General features: G+C 53.9%; 1 protein-coding gene and 1 pseudogene across 4 annotated transcripts in view; both read right to left on the minus strand.

The window, feature by feature from the left end:
- Positions 1–1,227: 1,227 nt before the first annotated feature.
- The window catches only part of MINDY4 (MINDY lysine 48 deubiquitinase 4), a 118,517-nt gene continuing 102,707 nt past the window's right edge, over positions 1,228–17,037 (minus strand). For all 4 annotated transcript variants that reach the window (XM_061414216.1, XM_061414215.1, XM_061414214.1 and 1 more), the window contains 3 exons: positions 13,774–13,954; positions 13,106–13,178; positions 1,228–1,627 (listed from right to left, as the gene is read on the minus strand). In XM_061414216.1, the coding sequence (XP_061270200.1) occupies positions 1,579–1,627; positions 13,106–13,178; positions 13,774–13,954 (303 nt within the window). In that variant the 3' untranslated portion in view covers positions 1,228–1,578. The remainder of the gene's footprint in view (positions 1,628–13,105; positions 13,179–13,773; positions 13,955–17,037) is intronic.
- Positions 1,634–8,376, minus strand: LOC133246727 (oxysterol-binding protein-related protein 9-like; annotated as a pseudogene).

The raw sequence follows: 17,037 nt of genomic DNA on the forward strand, positions 1-17,037 counted from the left end.
ATAGTCCCGCCACTGCTTTACCCAGCCCGCGAAAGCACTAAACAGGCTCTTTATCACCACCAAACGCCAGCTTTGCCTGCTGTATGCTTGGCTCTTAAAGAGAAGGGGGTCTCCTTTCACCCAGCACTGCAGGGGGAGCAGAACCCCCGAGCTGTTTGTGTCCTGAGCCTTAAGGAGGGACATGGAAGCTGGGGACTGGCTGCAGTCCAGTGTCTACAGTTCTCCCTGGGTCAGGGCAGATGTGGGAGGAGCACGTGCCTGGTCCTTCGTGTGAACACTCTCCTCTGCAGGCCCCACTCAGAATCCCAGCCAAGCACTCGAGGGGCACAGCCGGGCATGCGGTGGGGTGGGGGTGGGGGGGCCTCTTCCATGATGCAGCTGCTGACTCCCCCGTGGACAGCCAGGTGACAGAGTTTCCTGGAGACCGTGCTCTACTTCTCGCTCAGTCCACCGTTGATAGCCACTGCAGAGGGGTCCGTAGCGTCCGTTTTTGACAAAACTCTCTCTGGTCTCCTTCTTCACCAGACTCCCATTGCATTTCTATGCTTGTTTGTGCTCCTCTTTGGAATCCGTAGGATATAAATTATTGGAATGAAGGAGACTCCAAGTACAATTTTCTCTTCACGGGTGACTATGGAGTCTTCCCCGTTCCCATGTGCTCTACCCTTCCCACCTACTCTACCCTCAGTCTGGAGTGTGAGGGTCTCCATGAGCTCTGCCCACCCACATTTCAGCCGGTTTTCTCCACACATGCCCCACTGCAGTCACACAGGGGACCACACCTAGTCCCTCTTCTCATCATCATCTTACTGTCCTTCGTTGCCAAAAGGCCCTCCCTAGAAGGTTCTCTTCCCCATACCTGTTTGCCAGGTGTAGCCTACCCTCCAGGTGCACATGCCCGTCCTCATGGGACCTCACAGGCATCGAGGTCAGCCCTGAGATGGGATGCCAGGGGGCCTGAGTTACTCCTGGTCAGCACAGCTTATGGAGCTTGGTGCCTCAGACATGGGGCTGATCAAAAGAAGGCAGGCCAGACCATAAGCCCAGCCAGGGACACCTCTGGGCCACAGGGTATGGCTCGCATAGAGACTCTTGTTAGGTGATGACCGAGCCCACAGGTCTCCAGGGCTCTGGCCCCCTCCACCCGTCACCATCCCCCCCAGCTATGAACCTCGCAAACCTCATGCTTCCTTTGTAGCAACAGAACAAATGAGACTGGCCCTCAGCACAGATCTGACTCCTGGTTTATAGAAGCCAACTCTCAGAAATAACGAGTGCCCAGGATCCCTCGGCTGCCCACATCAGAGGCTGGGAGCAAGGGCGGGATGCAGAGAAAAGGCAGCAGGGGCCCCACCAGCCTCCCCTGGCAGTCACAACTCTGCTGGGAGGGGCCGCACAGCAGCGCGCTGGGTCCGAATCACTCCCTGGCAGGCCCTTCACAGAAGAGGCAGGGAGGTTTCGGATGCTTCTGCAGCAGTGCTGGTTCAGGTGCTGGCCCAGACTTGTCCCTGAGGCCTGGGAGCTCCGCCATCACCCCCAGTAATGAGCACTGGAGCCATGAGGCTCATCCCCAGAGGGTCACAGGATGGGTTCCGAGCCGTTCCAGTTCACTGATGCCCCCTTCCACCTAAGAACAGAGGGACAGAGAGTTAGGGCTTCTGGGCCACAGGGGAACCATCTCTTGTCCTCACTCACCTGATCTCCCATCTCCAGGGCTTCGAGGATTTCAAGTTTCATCATGTCCACACCACCATTCCACACCCACAGACAAACCTACACACCGGGCCCCTATAAGACAAACGCACCCAAAATCCCTCGATAAGCCGAGTGATCTACACACATCTGAATCCAGCCACTCTTCAGGGGGGCTAGATGGTGGCACTTTAAAGGCACATAGGAAGACCCAGATATGGAGAAATCCTAGAGGTTTCAAGGCACAGAAGGGGGTCCAGTCGCTGGAGGCCAGAAAGGTAGGCAGGGGGCATAGGGAGCCCGCAGAGCTGGCACCACACAGGACCTAGGAGGCCTCGCACGGATTCTGGCCTTTGCTCTAAAAACCATGAGAAGTTAATAAAGCGCTGTGAGCAGTTCAGTAAAACACAGGTTTGCTTTTTCAAAAAATTACTTTAGGAAGCCTTAAGAAGCAGTGAATATAATTATAGGAGTCCCGAGTTAGATGGGGCTTCCCTGGTGGATCAAATGTAAAGAATCTGCCCACAATGCATGAGACTCGGGTTTGATCCCTGGATTGGGAAGATCCCCTGGAGAAGGAAATGGCAACCCACTCCAGTATTCTTGCCTGGAGAATCCCATGGACAGAGGAACCTGGTGGGCTACAGTCCATGCGATTGCGATGAGTCGGACACAACTGAGCAACTAACACTTCAGCAGAGTTAGATATAATTTAATAATAGTTCAGTCCCCAAATTAAAGTTATTATAGGAGAGACCAGCACTTAATTTTAATATTAATACATGGAATTAGTTTTCTATAAAGGACTGAGAGGAATCACATTTATAGCAGGTGGGATATTTCGGAAAAATCTGGCACTGGGTGCATTATACACAAACGTACATCCTAACATTATACAAACCAGGAAACAGATGTTGCATACCTCAATAGCAGTGCTAGAACATGGAGTCTGAGGCTGGAGTTTTGAAATGTTTCCCAGGGTGTGGGGTTTGGGGAGTAGACATTTTCAAAACCTAAAGTTTTACAAGTCAATACTGAAATTGTCACAGAGAGGGAAGAATGGGCACTTTTCTTACTTTACTTGTACATCTGCATTGGAAAGCCCAATACAGGCAGACCTCATTTTATTGAGCTTTTCTTTATTGCACTTTGCAGATACTATGGGGAGGGGGTTTGTTTGTTTACAAATTGAAGGTTTATGGCGACCCTGCATCGAACAAGTTATCAGCACCATTTTTCCAACAGCATTGGCTTACTCTGCAGTTCAAGCTGTTTCATTATTACTATCTTTGTTATGGTCATCCATGATCAGTGATCTCTGACATTATTACAAAAGATTACAATTCATTGAAGATCATGATGTTTAGCATTTGTGGCAATAAAGTATTTCCTAATTAAGATATGCACATTGTTTTTTAAACATAATGCTATTGCACACATGACAGACTACAGGATAGTGTAAACCTAACCTTCATATGCACTGGGAAACCAACAACTCATATGACTCGCTTTACTGCATGGGTCTGGAATGAACCCACAACATGTCTGAGGTCTGTCTGTATCCCTGAGATTGCACCTGCAGCAAGAAGGGAGTGAACAGGTTCTCTCAAAATAAGACTGTTGCATTTTCCAACCGAGTGCTTAGAAGTACCATGAATTTTCAGTCACGGTTCAGCATAAAGCCAGCACTTTCCATCTTCATGAATAACCTAGAACCCCACTGAATTTCTCTCCTTCCTTCCTCAGGCTTCTGCTCTTTGCCTTTCTTCATGCCTGTGCCTGCCTTTCGGGACCCCATCTATGTCTCTGAGTTTCCAGTTGAGAGGGACAGCCTTGCAGAGGCAGGGAGATTCATACTCATTCTGTTCTTCCAACCTACTTTCCTCCTGATGACCAGAAACTTCTTGGTCTCTGTAAAGACTGTACGACCCCCATGGAGTATTTTTCACACTTTACATCATTCCATTTCCCTTCAAATGAGCAAAAAGATTTCTTGTCATTTGGAGAGGAAAACAAAAATCTTAGTGTAATTTTGTGCTTCTTGCTCCCATATAAAGGTGTGGTGTGGGTGGCAATATTTGCATCTAGCTCATTTTGGAACAATTAATATGGCATTCTCCTAGCTCCGCCAAGGCCTCCACCCTGTGCAGGGCTTCTGTAACTCTCCAGGGAATGTAAGAATGTAATGGCTGTCATAGTCTTAGACACCAGGCACAGCCCCGCCCTGTGTCACGCTCGTCAAGTGACAGTTCAGGAAATTTTAATCTGGTCCAAATATGAACACTGGAATGCATCTTCTTGTTAAAATACTCGGCATAAAAGGCTCAGCCACGAATGTTAAACTATTTTAAGAAACCCTCCAAAACTAGCTCTGCATTCCCTTCAATGTCATTTGGTAGCGTCCTGAGATGCTGCACGATTGTACCCAAAATGGGGTTGTATGGTTTTCTGGCAAATTGGTTCTTTTCTTCCTGCATAAAAGGCTGAGAGGTACCATTTCATCACCCAAACCATTTGGTCCCTGGAATCCTTCCAGTCTCAGATACTCAGAGGCAGGTCTGGATGTGCAAAAAGTTTGCATACATTTCTAGAAGAGAGTTTCTCCCAAGGGTAATTGTTGGAAGAACTACCTTAACAAGATCCATTCCAAGCCTCACCTGTGATAAGAAATGCAGGATAACCTCTCATGCTCCTCCACGGACCCAACCTCTGCTTCATCATCAGTCATGCCTTGTGCATCAACAAGGTCAGCATCACCTGTTCCACTGGAATGTGGATTAAGTGATTCTTTGGTACCCGAGTGCTGTAGACGGTGTCCTGAGGTGCTGTGTTGTTGGCACTGAGACAGATCTAGAGGAACCTATTAGACGCTTTGGGGTTGAGCTAATTTGATGGAACCATCAGCATCAGAGCATCCATCACTGCTTAAAGGAGAGATACTGGGACGGTGTCTGGAGACAACTTAGCAGCCCCGGAAGGAGTCAGGCTGCTCCTTGGTGAAGAGTGCCCACTGCCTGAGTGCCCACTGCCTGCCCTACTGGCGCAGGACCCTGATGACATCTCAGGGTAGCTAATAGAGGTCCAGCTGGTGGGGAAGATGGATAGAGCTCTGACTTCCACAACCGAGCAGGCTCTAGAGGTAAGATGAGCTGAGAAGGGTTGTGATGACCACAGGTTCGAAGGGAACATGTGGACCTACTGGGTTAACAGCACTTGAGCAACCTTCAGCCACACAAGGCAGAGCCTCGCTGATTCCACCACTCGACTTTGATGTTTTCAATTCACTTTCTCTGTTCATCATCTTTGCAGTTTTGAAACACATCAATAAAAACCTTGTACTGTTCTGTTAAGATTTGTAGAGGAGCGTGTGTGTTTGTGTGTTAGTCACTCAGTCATGTCTGCCTCTTTGCCACCCCGATTCCACCATGTGACTTGAGGTTTTCAATTCGCTTTCTCTGTTCATCATCTTTGCAGTTTTGAAACATATCATTAAAAACCTTGTACTGTTCTGTTAAGATTTGTAAAGGAGTGTGTGTGTTAGTTACTCAGTTGTGTCTCTTTGCCACCCCATGGACTGTAGTCCACCAGGCTCCTCTGTCCATGGAATTTCCCAGGCAAGAATATTGGAGTGGGTTTCCATTCCCTACTCCAGGGAATCTTACTGACTCAGGGATCAAACCCGGATCTCCTGCATTGCAGGCAGGTTCATTGCCAACTGAGCCAACAGGGAAGCAGGTGGCTTCCAGGGAATGTAGAGAAGCATCAGCTTCTGTCAAGTTCCTATCAAAATCTTAGACACTAGGAGCACATCCTGAATCCAGATGCCCAGATGAAAGGCAGAGAAAAGAGTGACATTCCTGCCCACGGCCTGTCTCCAGGCACCAGGGACCCAGATTTGCAAACGAGCAACTACTGCCAAGGCCAGTCTGGATTTTTGCCTCCAGTCATGGAGAGAATGAGGGAAGAGTCAGAAATAGAGCAGACTTCCTGTATCCCTATAAGATCCACCCTCAGCCTGGTCCCCAACGCCCTTCCCTCATCCTTCTCCATCCCTCACAGCTTCACCCTCCCCATACCAACAGGCAGACGGAAGCTTCTCCTCTGAGCTCCCAATTTGACTAAAGAGTTTGGCTTCAGTGCAGGGGTGAGTCACTCTCATCTGCTGCTAGTCGCCCATGTCACACCAACCAGGCACTGAGTCCTAAGGTCTGGCTGTGGGGTTGATGTTGGCTTTCAGGCTTTCCATAGAGGTAACCAACCTACCGCACCCTGGCCAACAGGTGCTGAGGCAGGGAGAGTAGTAGAAACACAGAAAGAAAGCAGTTTACAACTACAACAGGAAAGCAGAAATGTTTTAAAATTCAAAGAGCTGAAACACTGGAATGCTGTGTTTATGAAGGGGATGAATGGTTCCCCAGGGGGGATGGTTCTGAAAGTCTACAGGCCAATTACAAGGATGAATAAGAACTCTAAACATGCAATCAGGGGCTGATAGAGAAAGGGAAGGGTGAAATGGAGTGGCTTCTGAATGGGCTGCTGCTGCTAAGTTGCTTCAGTCGTGTCCGACTCTGTGAGACCCCATAGACGGCAGCCCACCAGGCTCCCGTCCCTGGGATTCTCCAGGCAAGAACACTGGAGTGGGTTGCCATTTCCTTCTCCAGTGCATGAAAGTGAAAAGTGAAAGTGAAGTCGATCAGTCATGTCTGACTCTTCGCGACCCCATGGACTGCAGCCTACCAGGCTCCTCCGTCCATGGGATTTCCCGGGCAAGAGTACTGGAGTGGGGTGCCATTGCCTTCTCCGTCTGTGTGGGCAGGCAGCATCAAAGCTCACTCAACTATGAAGAAGGAGGCTGAAGGTGTGAGTTTAGAGCAGGGCTCCTCAGCGTGGGCACAGTGGGTATTTGGGGCTGGATAGTTCTGTTGTGATGGCTGTCTTGTGTACTATAGGACATCTGACACCCTCCCCGCAACCAAGGACAACCCAAAATGTCCCCAGATGTTGCCAAATATCTCCTGCGGAACAAAATTGCCCCCAGTCAAGGACCATTGGCTCAGGGGTTGAGCTCAGTGAAGATGCGGTGGTCCCAAGCTCAGGTCCACTCAGCGTCATGGGCAGGCCCATCTCATGATCACGACTGAATCCCCTTCCTCTCCAGCAGCCATCACTGAGTAGTAACCTGCCTCCACAGATTCTGAACACTGACAGAACTAGTGTATTTCAGAGGAAAAAAAGGTGACTTGCTGTACCAGCGAGAAGAGAGCAGGCCTGCTTTTAAAGCCACCAGAACTGACCTGTAGAGATATACCCCAGAATTCCTCTCACTCACTTTGGATTTCCAGACAAGTATCCAGTGTACCAGCATGCCATCCTAGGTGCCAGCCGCTGGCAGCCAGAGCAGCTACCCGATGAGCTCCATGGGCTGCCTCTCACCTGAGAGCCTGGCCAGAGCTGTGCCCTCTGTTAGGGGAATCACACAGACTGAAACCACCCATCCTGGCCAGGAACCATAGGAACCAATCGCGTGAGTTACTTTACGACAGGAGGTCCTGGTAAGGAACACGGAACAAGCCACCATCAAACTGAAGAGTTCGGGAAAAGGTCAAAAGGAGACGCCACATGTCCGACTGCCTCCCAGAATCCTTTTCGCTGGCATCCATCTTGGCTGAGCAATGTTTGCTTCAGCAGCAAGAACCCTGGGTCAGAATGACTGGCCAGAGACAGCCCAGAAACTAATCCCACCCCCACAAGACCCGAGACTGAGAGTCTCGTGGCAGAGCAGTCCTCCTGGGTTCCCTCACCCTGCTAGAGACAGCCCAGAAACTAATCCCACCCCATAAGACCCGAGACTGTGAGCCTCGTGGCGGAGCAGTTCTCCTGGGTTCCCTTACCCTACCAGAGACAACCCAGAAACTAATCCCACCCCCATAAGACCCGAGACTGCAAGCCTCGTGGCAGAGCAGTTCTCCTGGGTTCCCTCGCCCTACCAGAGACAGCCCAGAAACTAATCCCACCCCATAAGACCCGAGACTGCAAGCCTCGTGGCAGAGAAGTTCCCCTGGGTTCCCTCACCCTACCAGAGACAGCCCAGAAACTAATCCCACCCCCATAAGACCCGAGACTGCAAGCCTCGTGGCAGAGAAGTTCCCCTGGGTTCCCTCACCCTACCAGAGACAGCCCAGAAACGATTCCCACCCCCATAAGACCCGAGACTGCGAGCCTCGTGGCAGAGCAGTCCTCCTGGGTTCCCTTACCCTACCAGAGACAACCCAGAAACTAATCCCACCCCCATAAGACCCGAGACTGTGAGCCTCGTGGCAGAGAAGTTCTCCTGGGTTCCCTTACCCTACTGCTCTCCGCCCGGGCGCCCCTTCCCAATAAAGTCTCTTGTGCTGTCAGCACGTGTGTCTCCTCGGACAATTCATTTCCAAGTGTTAGACAAGAGCCCACTGTCGGGCCCCAGATGGGGTCCCTGTTCACGCAACACCTCCACCTGCAATGACCATCTTCCCTGTACACTCCGCATCCTTCAGGGCCAGGTCTAGGACCCCTTCTTCCAGAAGTATCCTTCCTCAGAACTGCTGTCAGGCTCCCCCCACCATACTGTCGTGGCATCTCCCTCTCCTACTAGACTGTGAGCCCCTAACGCGCAGCTCTGGTCTCACTTGCCTCCATCCCCTCCATGACCGCTGGCTCAGGGCTGGCTCCCAGGGGTGCTGCTGAGTGACCACGCCCCCTGCACACCAACTACCCCTGCTACCCCTGCTCAGGCCCGGGCACCAGCAGGAAAACCTGAGTCTTCACACTGCACTCCCCCTCCCCTTTGACCCCAGTGGGCACTGAGACCTGCCCAAGGCCCACCTCCCCCCTCCCTTCCCTTCTGCCTCCTCCCACCCATCCTCGGCCAACCTCACATGTGAGTCCCCCAAGGTCTCCAAAGGAAAGGGAATGCTTTCTCTCAACCTCACAACAGCTCAGGGAAGGCACCATTATACCCAATCGATGGATGGGAAATGGAGGTCCAGACGGAGCCAGACCTGGAAGTCATGCCACGTGGCAGTGGCAGAGCCAGGACTCAGTTGGGGCCTCCAGACTCCCGTTCAATGCTGTGCATCATGGTGTCACATATCCCATGAACAAGGAACACCATGGGCAGTTGTGCCTGTGGGCTGCAGAGAGGGGACTCAGAAGAGCGGGGCTGGGTGGCAGGAGCACCCAGGGAACCCTCCCTCAGCAGGTGAGAGGCACTGTGAAGACCGCACCGAGGCAAGAAGGGTGTTTGCAGAGATTCCTCAGGCCGTAGCGGGGAGCAGCAGAGGGAGGTGAGTGCTCAGCTACAGCCCCTCAAAGGCACCGTCCCAGCTGAAATTACATTTTCCATTTTTCGTCTGATCCTCCAAACAGAAACATCTGTGACCCAGCCCCAGGCCCCAGTTATGAGTTCTTTCCTCTTTTCTCTGGCCTGTTGACAACCGTTTCATTTTCTCTTCCCCATTCTACTGAGGCTGGAAGCTTGAGAGAAGTTACTGTGTGCGCCTTGTTTGGAAATGACCATAAATCAGGCTTTTTTTTTTTTTTTTTGGCTGAGATGGTTAGAGAACAGAGGAGGGAGAAGGGTAGGGGACAGACACAAGCAAAGGTAACAGGAGATTCTCTGAGGCCGAGGTATGCGTTACACTAGAGAGTGGAGATGGTCCGGGACCTGGGGTGGATTCCAATTAGGATGCTCTTCTCCAAAGTCTGGCAGTCTAGTCTTGTGCAGTGTCACCATGGCAACAAAGCCAGGTGGCGGGAAGTCACCCTGCCCGTTCAGTGACCTTCCACTGGGCTGGGACAGCATGGGCCTAAGATCCAGGCCCTGCACCACTCTTGACTCGGGGTGTGGCCTGGGGCCAGACCCCAACCCTAGAGAACCCTGTCCGTAGAAGGAAGGGCCATGTCAGATGTTGTCCAAGGGCCTTTCTGTGGATCCAAGCAAGCTGCCAGATGGCTAGGCATGTGGCGTGCCTCGTGCGGGTTAGTGTGAGTGTCAGAGGCTCTTACGGGGCAACAAGACCTGAGTCTGAGGGTAGGCAGTGCGTCTCTTCCTGGATTACAACAGAGTTGATTCTGAACTTGACTTCTGTCCATTTGTGAACTCTGAGAGCAAGACACAAGTCTCATCCAGATGTTTCTTGCATAGAGTCAACTCCAGAAGTTTCATGAGGTTGGAGTGATGATGGAGAAATCCCACCTGCCCTCAAGTTGGTCTATGCTGCCATGAGAGCTCACTGTCTTTCAGCAGGTGCTTGGACTCTAACTGGCCTTGGAAAGGACCTGAGCTCGGGCCATACCTGCTTTCTGTCAAGGCAGCAGGATCTATCCCCCAAGAGGCCGGGCCCCAGCTCTAGCGGGTCTCGCTGACCTTGAAGGCCACTTTCCCAAGTTTCTCCCTTTGAGCTGTTTGAGAATCTGGGATGAAAACAAGATGCAAAGCCTTTGTAATCCAACCCCTTGGAACAGGATTCCAGGAGGCTGGGCCTGCTGTTTCCCATTACAGTGGTATGTTATCTGATGGGTACACAGGGGGAAAAATCCCGCATTCCCTCTACTCACTCACCCACTCAGCTTTCCGGGAATGATGCTGGGAAAAGTCGTGCCATGTTAACTACCCAGAAGGACCCGTTACGGTAGAGCAAGTGATGGGAGATGTTGAACTGGTCTCAGCAAAGTCCATACAGGGGTGCAGCACTCAGACCTGGGGGGGGGCGGGGGGCAGCCAGTGGAGCCAGGAAGGAAGTACCTCAGGGCCAGTGTGTCATAGCAGGCTAGATGCTGGAGGCTCAGCATCTCCCTTGACGTCTGACCTTCACCAGGCAGCCAGGGAGGGTGAGGGGGAGGTGGACACCACTCCCACCAGCCACCAGAGCATCAGTTCTCAAAGGGCTGCCCTAGAACAGCGGCACCTACAGCCTCTGGGAACTCGAGAAATGCAGATTCTCAGACCACATCCCAGGCAGACTGAATCAGAAACTCGGGGGTAGGGGTGGGGGGGTGCGGGATTTGTGTTTAACCACACCCCTCCAGGGGAGGCCCACTGAAGCCTGGGGACCACGCTCTAGAGCAAACCTTCTCTGTGAGGGAACAAACACAGACATGCTGGACCACTGATGCCCTCAGCCATCAGGGAGCTGTGTGGAGTCTGGGCCAACCAGGAGCCCCAGGCCAGCTGTCCCAAACCCTGTGTGGTGCCCACATATGATGATTTTCTATCTGTGACAAGCACTAAGGAGCTCTGCTGGACGAGATGCCAGGACTCAGTCTGGCCCAGGCTGCTCCCGTGAGAGTGAGCAGGGACGGACGAGGGCGGGGCAGGGACTCAGCCTGGACCGCCTGCCCCAGGCCAAGGGCTCAGGGCAGCCTCTCCAGATCATTTCACATGCCGTCATTTCACTGGTTCATTCCAGGGCTCGTGGCCCCACCCCAGAGCAGGGGTAGGTCCTGGGAGGAGACAGCTAACAGAAGAGGGAGAGTAGACTCAGGCCCACGTTCACACTTGGATATCTCTGGACTGACCAGAGCCCCAAGTCATTCTCAAGCACTTGTCAATCAGGGCTGAGCCTACAAAGCCCAATCCCTGGACCCCTGGGAGGCACCTGGTAAGCTGAGTTCTACAGCAGAAGCATTCTCAGGAAAGGAAGAGTTACTCCAGAGAGGGTCAGCGGAGAGGCTCGGGAAGTGGGCCACCAGGGGGGCTGCAGAGACAGACTCTCCTGAAGAGGCCTTCAGAGAAAGGGCCCAGGGGTTTGGAGGTGGGCAGAGCCTGTGTCCAGGGCGCAGTCCGGAGCCCCGCTGGGCAGACTCTCCTGCAGGAAGGATAACCGGTGGCCCCCCACCCAGTCCTGCAGGAGGCGCCAAGGTCTGTGTCACCTCCTTCCCCCGCTGCTGCCCATCTCTCATCACCCCGAATGAGTGGCCCTTTGTACATGAAAGGAAAGCGGGCTGCGTGTGCCTTTAATCCTCCCGACGAAAGAAACGCCGGCGCATGACCCCACAGGAATGCTCCACCCCAGCCCGGCGGGCAGGCAGGTGGACAGATGAGCAGATGGACGCATGAGTGGGGGACAAGGCAGATGTCCCCACACCTCCTCTATGTCCCTTCCTGTGTCTGTGGAGCCTACTTTCTCTCCTCAGCTCCATTAAGGGCTCACTGGCTTTTGGGTGGCTGGGCAGCAGCCCTAGGTGAGCCCCCTGGATCTCAGGCGGTCAGAGACACGGGACCCCAGACATGGCCCATGTCCTCCACCCCAACCGCCACCACTTCACAAACAGGAAAACAGAGGTTCCGCCCAAGGTCACTGGGAGTCGTGAGCGGCTGAGACAATAATAACCAGGGCTGTGCAAGGCGCTTGGTGATGTCCTGGGTACTCTTCATGACAGCCGTGTGAGCCAGGCCTGGCCAGCAACCCCACTTTACAGACAACAAAGTGAGGCACAGACAGAAGTCCAATGGCTCACTGACAGAAAGCGGCAAGGTCGGGATCCAAACTCTGGGACCCACGCTGGCAAGTTCTCCAGCTCCCCTGCTGGGATCCGGGTCTCCTCCCTCCCGGCCTGCCCCTCCCATGGCACCCTGAGGCCTCTGAGTCACAGCCCAGAGGCTCTGCAAAGGGTCAGCCTGAGCGCTGGCAATTCCCCCTGCCTCCCTGCCGCAGAGCCACCCCAGCTCTGGGCCTGGCCAGAGAACTCCTGAGCCAAGGGAGCCCCCTGGCCTGATCCCCAGGCTCCCTAAGACCGAGGGTGGGGTGAGAGGACTGGAGGACACCCACTGCCTTGGCGGCTCCAGGGTGCCTCCACTGGGTGTTCAGAGGGCCCCACCTGCACCAGCAGAAGGCCCAGGGCCGCCCCTCGCCAGCGCAAAGGCGTTGCTGCTCCAGCAGGCCGTGTCTGAGCACGCCCTGGCCAGGCCAGGTCTTCCTCGCTTCCGATCCTAGTCAAGCGCCCCGCCGCCCCACCCCTGACACCACCAGGTAACCCCACCTGTTCCTCTTCCTTCGGGCCTAACAGTACTCACCAAATTTGGCAGCTGCTGCCTTGAATGAGGAGGGGTCTCAAGAGGCACCAACTCACCACCCCCACCACCTGACGCAGGGCATTTAACAAGCTGTCTGAAGACATGTCATCTCACAAATCACACGCTTCTCCCTGGGCTCCAGTGACCACAAAATGTCACATATGAACCAGCACCAAGCATTGAGTCTTTCCGGTCTGTAGGGGTCCTCCATTCCCCAGCACACACACCCCTCCTAGGGGGGGACAATCCAGAACCCATTCTCCTTCCTATAGGCCACCCCCCACCACTGCTGCACCCCACCCCCCACCCCTCCACCACCACTCAGGCAAGGCTCCGAAGTCAGAAATGCGCCTGACTCACTTGGTTCTGATGCAGAGCTCAAGGGGAGGGACGAGGCCGTTGTCTCTGTCCTCAGGGACGGTCTGGGTGGTGTCTGGGGAGGGAGGGAGAGAGAGAGGCACACGGTCATCAGCCAGGCCCGGGCTCACCTGAGGTCAGCATCAACAACCCTACTCCTCGGACCGGACTCCTCGGACCTGAGTCCTCGGGCAGCTACCGCTCTTCTCTCATTTGGACCCTCCCTGGTTCCTGCCCGTCAGCTCTGACCCAGATACCACAGAACCTACTCACTGGCTTCCCATCTCCAGTCTCTACCCCACCCTCCTGCTCCACTTCAGCTACCAGAATAGTTTTTTCCAAAAACATATCTCATCCCATCACTCCCCTTGCTCCAAAACCTTCCATAGCTCCCCTTTGCCTGGAGAATAAAAACCCAAACTTGCTGGCATGATGCTCTTTCCTATGTAGTCTCCCCCTCACCTCCCACCCTTTAAGCCCACCATTTCTCAAGGCCCAGTGCTGGCCCCCTCCTGCAGGAGGCACTGCTCTTACTCGCCCTCTGACCCCCCAGTCCCAGCAGTCGAGTCTGCATTGTTCTCTGCCTGCCCTGAGTGGGCGTGCTAAGGCCGGCGTCCCCGACCAGTCTGGAGGCTCCCCGGTCGCACAGGATGGGTGGGGAGGTGGCGCACCGACGGTCAGCCGGATCTGCTCCTGCTGGTTGGCCAGGCCGTCATAGTAGTACAGGTCGAAGAGCCGCTCAGCCCTCCAATCTCGCAGCAGCTCAAGCTGCTGGCTGAAGAGGACGCTGAAGTGGCTCTCGCTGCACACCACCCAGATGGGGAACCTCGGGGTCTTCAGGAAGCAGCCCACCTGGACAAGGGAGAGGGAGCAGATGGGGATACCCGATGCAATGTGCCACCCAGGGAAGCAGGTTGGCGCATCTTCTGTCCAAGCCCAGGCCTGGGCTGACCTCAGCAAGGCCCTGTGGGGGATCCCGGCATGTGTATGCTGCTCACTGACACAGGGCTGTCCCTGCCCACTGAGCCCATCCCTCCCAGGGCCTTTGCCCCACAGACAGTCATAAGGAGATACCCCAGCCTGAAAGGCAGGTGTCACCCTCACCTCATCTCTGGTAGCAAGCTGGCATGTGGTGCTGCCCATCCTGCCACCGAAGGCCCCCACATGTCCAGCCCCTCTGCCCCCATCAGCAACCTCCTAACCGGTTCTTCCTATACCCTCCCCTGCCCAGCCGCAGCCACACAGGGCCTCTCACCAGTCCTCAAACTAATCCAGCAGGGCAAGCCTCATGCCTGCATCCTGTCCACGAGTACACCTCCCTTCTCCTTCAGGTCCTGCATCATCCGGACAACCCAGTCAGAGAGCACGCATCACGTCCTGCTTCTGGCTCCCGGGGTGAGGGTGGGAACTAGGTACCAAGTACCCACCCTCCTCTGCCACAGCGCATCCCTCTGCCCTATGACAGCGTGTCTGCCTGCCTCTTGCACGGACTATACACCCTTAGCAGCAGTGCAGGGAGTATCAGTCGACACAAGCAAACGTTTGATGACCGAAGGTCCTGGTGATTGAAACGGAACGTGAGCTAAGAATTCAGCTTGAAGAGAGGTGGGGCTGGAGCCAGGGGGAGAAGGGAAGGAGGGCCTCTGGGTGAGCATCAGTGGGTGATGCCAGGACAAATGTCCAGAGACCTTGAGGGAGTGGCAGGCATCAGGGAAAAGAAGGGAAGGGGAGAATGATGGTGGAAGTTCCCAAGGAGGAAGTCCTTTGGAAAGTCCCCAGCAGAGGACCTTCATGGTAGAGGAATGCTGCGGGCAAGGCAGATGCCCGGGACCAACGTCAGGGCCCTCCTGTTGTTGGATCTGCAAAGGGGAGAGGCGGGGCCCGGCCCCCACCCCACTCAGATGCGTGGCTGGCCCGCCCCTTGGTGGCCAGACTTGGACATGCTCTCTCCCTGTCACCTGTGATTCCCAACCCTGGGCCCTGGCTGCTTCAATTCTGTACGTGCAGTGGGCCAGGCTTGATTCGGCCTAATCCCCACCAGCCCCGGGGAGATGTTTGCACGCTCAGGTATTTACAGCCGCAGCCTGTGGATTAAGGAAAGAATGGGAATTATTTTTCCAGTGGGGAGATGGGCATACTTTCTCCGGGGCCCGTCCCAGAAGACTGGGCCTCCCAAAGCCCACCTGGAGCTGGCATGTCTCAGCCAGAGAGGCTGTGCTCTGGGGAAATGCCTGCTTGTGAACCTTCGACAGAGGGTAGCAGGGTGAACTGCACGAAGTCTTCACTTTCTCATTATCCAAGCACCCTGCCCCCTATTTGGCCCTCACCCCAGCCCCCTGGGAACAGTAAAGTGTGACTACAGAGCTCCCTCCTTGGTGAGGGGGGCGGGGAATTCGTTGTCTTAAGGGACGTGGCTGGACGTGCCTAAAGTCCACTGCAAACCTGGCTTCCGTTCCAGTTAAAAGAGGCTTTTCTGGTGAGGGCATCACCTCGAACAGGGAGCCCTGCAGACTGGGAAGCCAGTGCTCGCTCACTGCAGGAAAAAGTGCCGTGCAGCCTGCCAGGAACCGGCGTCTGCAGAATCAGCCACCTTGAATTTTCCAGCAGAGGGACAAAAGGGCAGCTTGCCATCTAAGCAATGGTCAAAAGATTAAGGGCAAAAAAAGCTGCCCGGGGAATTTATAAATGAGTTTTCTCATTCAGGAGCCCCTTCCAATTGGGTGACTTTTTTCCAAAGATGAAATTCGCTTCCTGTGGATTCTAGGGTAGCTGACCAAAGGCCTGGGGCAAGGAAGGAGGGTGGGGGCACATTTCCCGACCCCCGGCACGGCCCCAGTGGGTCAACGTGCAGCACAATCTTCAGGGATTACAGTTGACCCTTGAACAACGTGGGCTTGAACCATGTGGGTCCACTCATACATGGGTATTTTTCAATAGTAACTACTACAGTGTTACATGGCCGGTTGACTCTGGATGCAGAAGAATGGCGGATATGGAGGCCCTATGACGAATTATACGCAGATTAACCCCTGAGTGGCTCAAGGGTCAACTTGTAGTTTTAAATGGATTCTTGCATCTTTTGCAGGACAGAGGTGTGTGAATGCCTCCAACCCATTCACGGACTGCCAGCTTTAAAGCCCTAATTCAAAAGGACCAACATTTGACTTCAGGCAAAGTGACAGTCCGCCATCTCCAAGGATCGCATTCTTTCAACGGGACTTATACTTCAGTCCCAGGCATCAGTGGTGAAGGATCTCAGAACAGCCTTCCCTTGCGGGGCTACCCATGAATGAGGTGGAGACAGTAAACAAATAACCACACAGACACATTCACACCACGTGTCACTGAATCTAAGACGCCGTCAGAGTCACCGTTAGTTGTGTGTCACTAAGAAAGAACGCAGGCTGGCGGTTAAAGCCGGACGCATCATCAACCGCCACTATACATCAAAATCTCAGAAGTGTTCAAGCGTGGGGCAAGTCTGCATCTCAAAAGCAATGAAATGGGATATGTAAAAGCAAGAGGAGGCCTGTGAAGCAAAGAATTAAGATTCTTGTGATGGAGAATGACAAGGTGGGCAGGGGACCACAAGAGGAGACCTCTACTGAGATAAGAGTGATGAGGTTAGGGAAGGCTTCCTCTTAGAAGTGACAGTGACGTCAAAACAGAAGGGTGGGAAAAGCAGGGACAGGATGTAGGGCCTTATCGATCAAGGTCTGGACTACACAGTCTCTGTATTAGTTTGCTAGAGTTGCGTAACAAAGTTCCACAGACTGAGCAGCTCAAACAACAGAAATTAATTTTCTCACAATTCTGAAGGCTGGCGGTCCCAGGTCAAGATGTCAATGGGGTGGTCTCTTCTGAGGCCCCTCTCCTTGGCATGAAGATGGACAGCTTCTCCCCATGTCTTCAAGTGGTCTGCCCTCAGCGTGTGC

Source organism: Bos javanicus, chromosome 4, assembly GCF_032452875.1.
Source record: "Bos javanicus breed banteng chromosome 4, ARS-OSU_banteng_1.0, whole genome shotgun sequence".
NCBI classification, from domain to species: domain Eukaryota; kingdom Metazoa; phylum Chordata; class Mammalia; order Artiodactyla; family Bovidae; genus Bos; species Bos javanicus.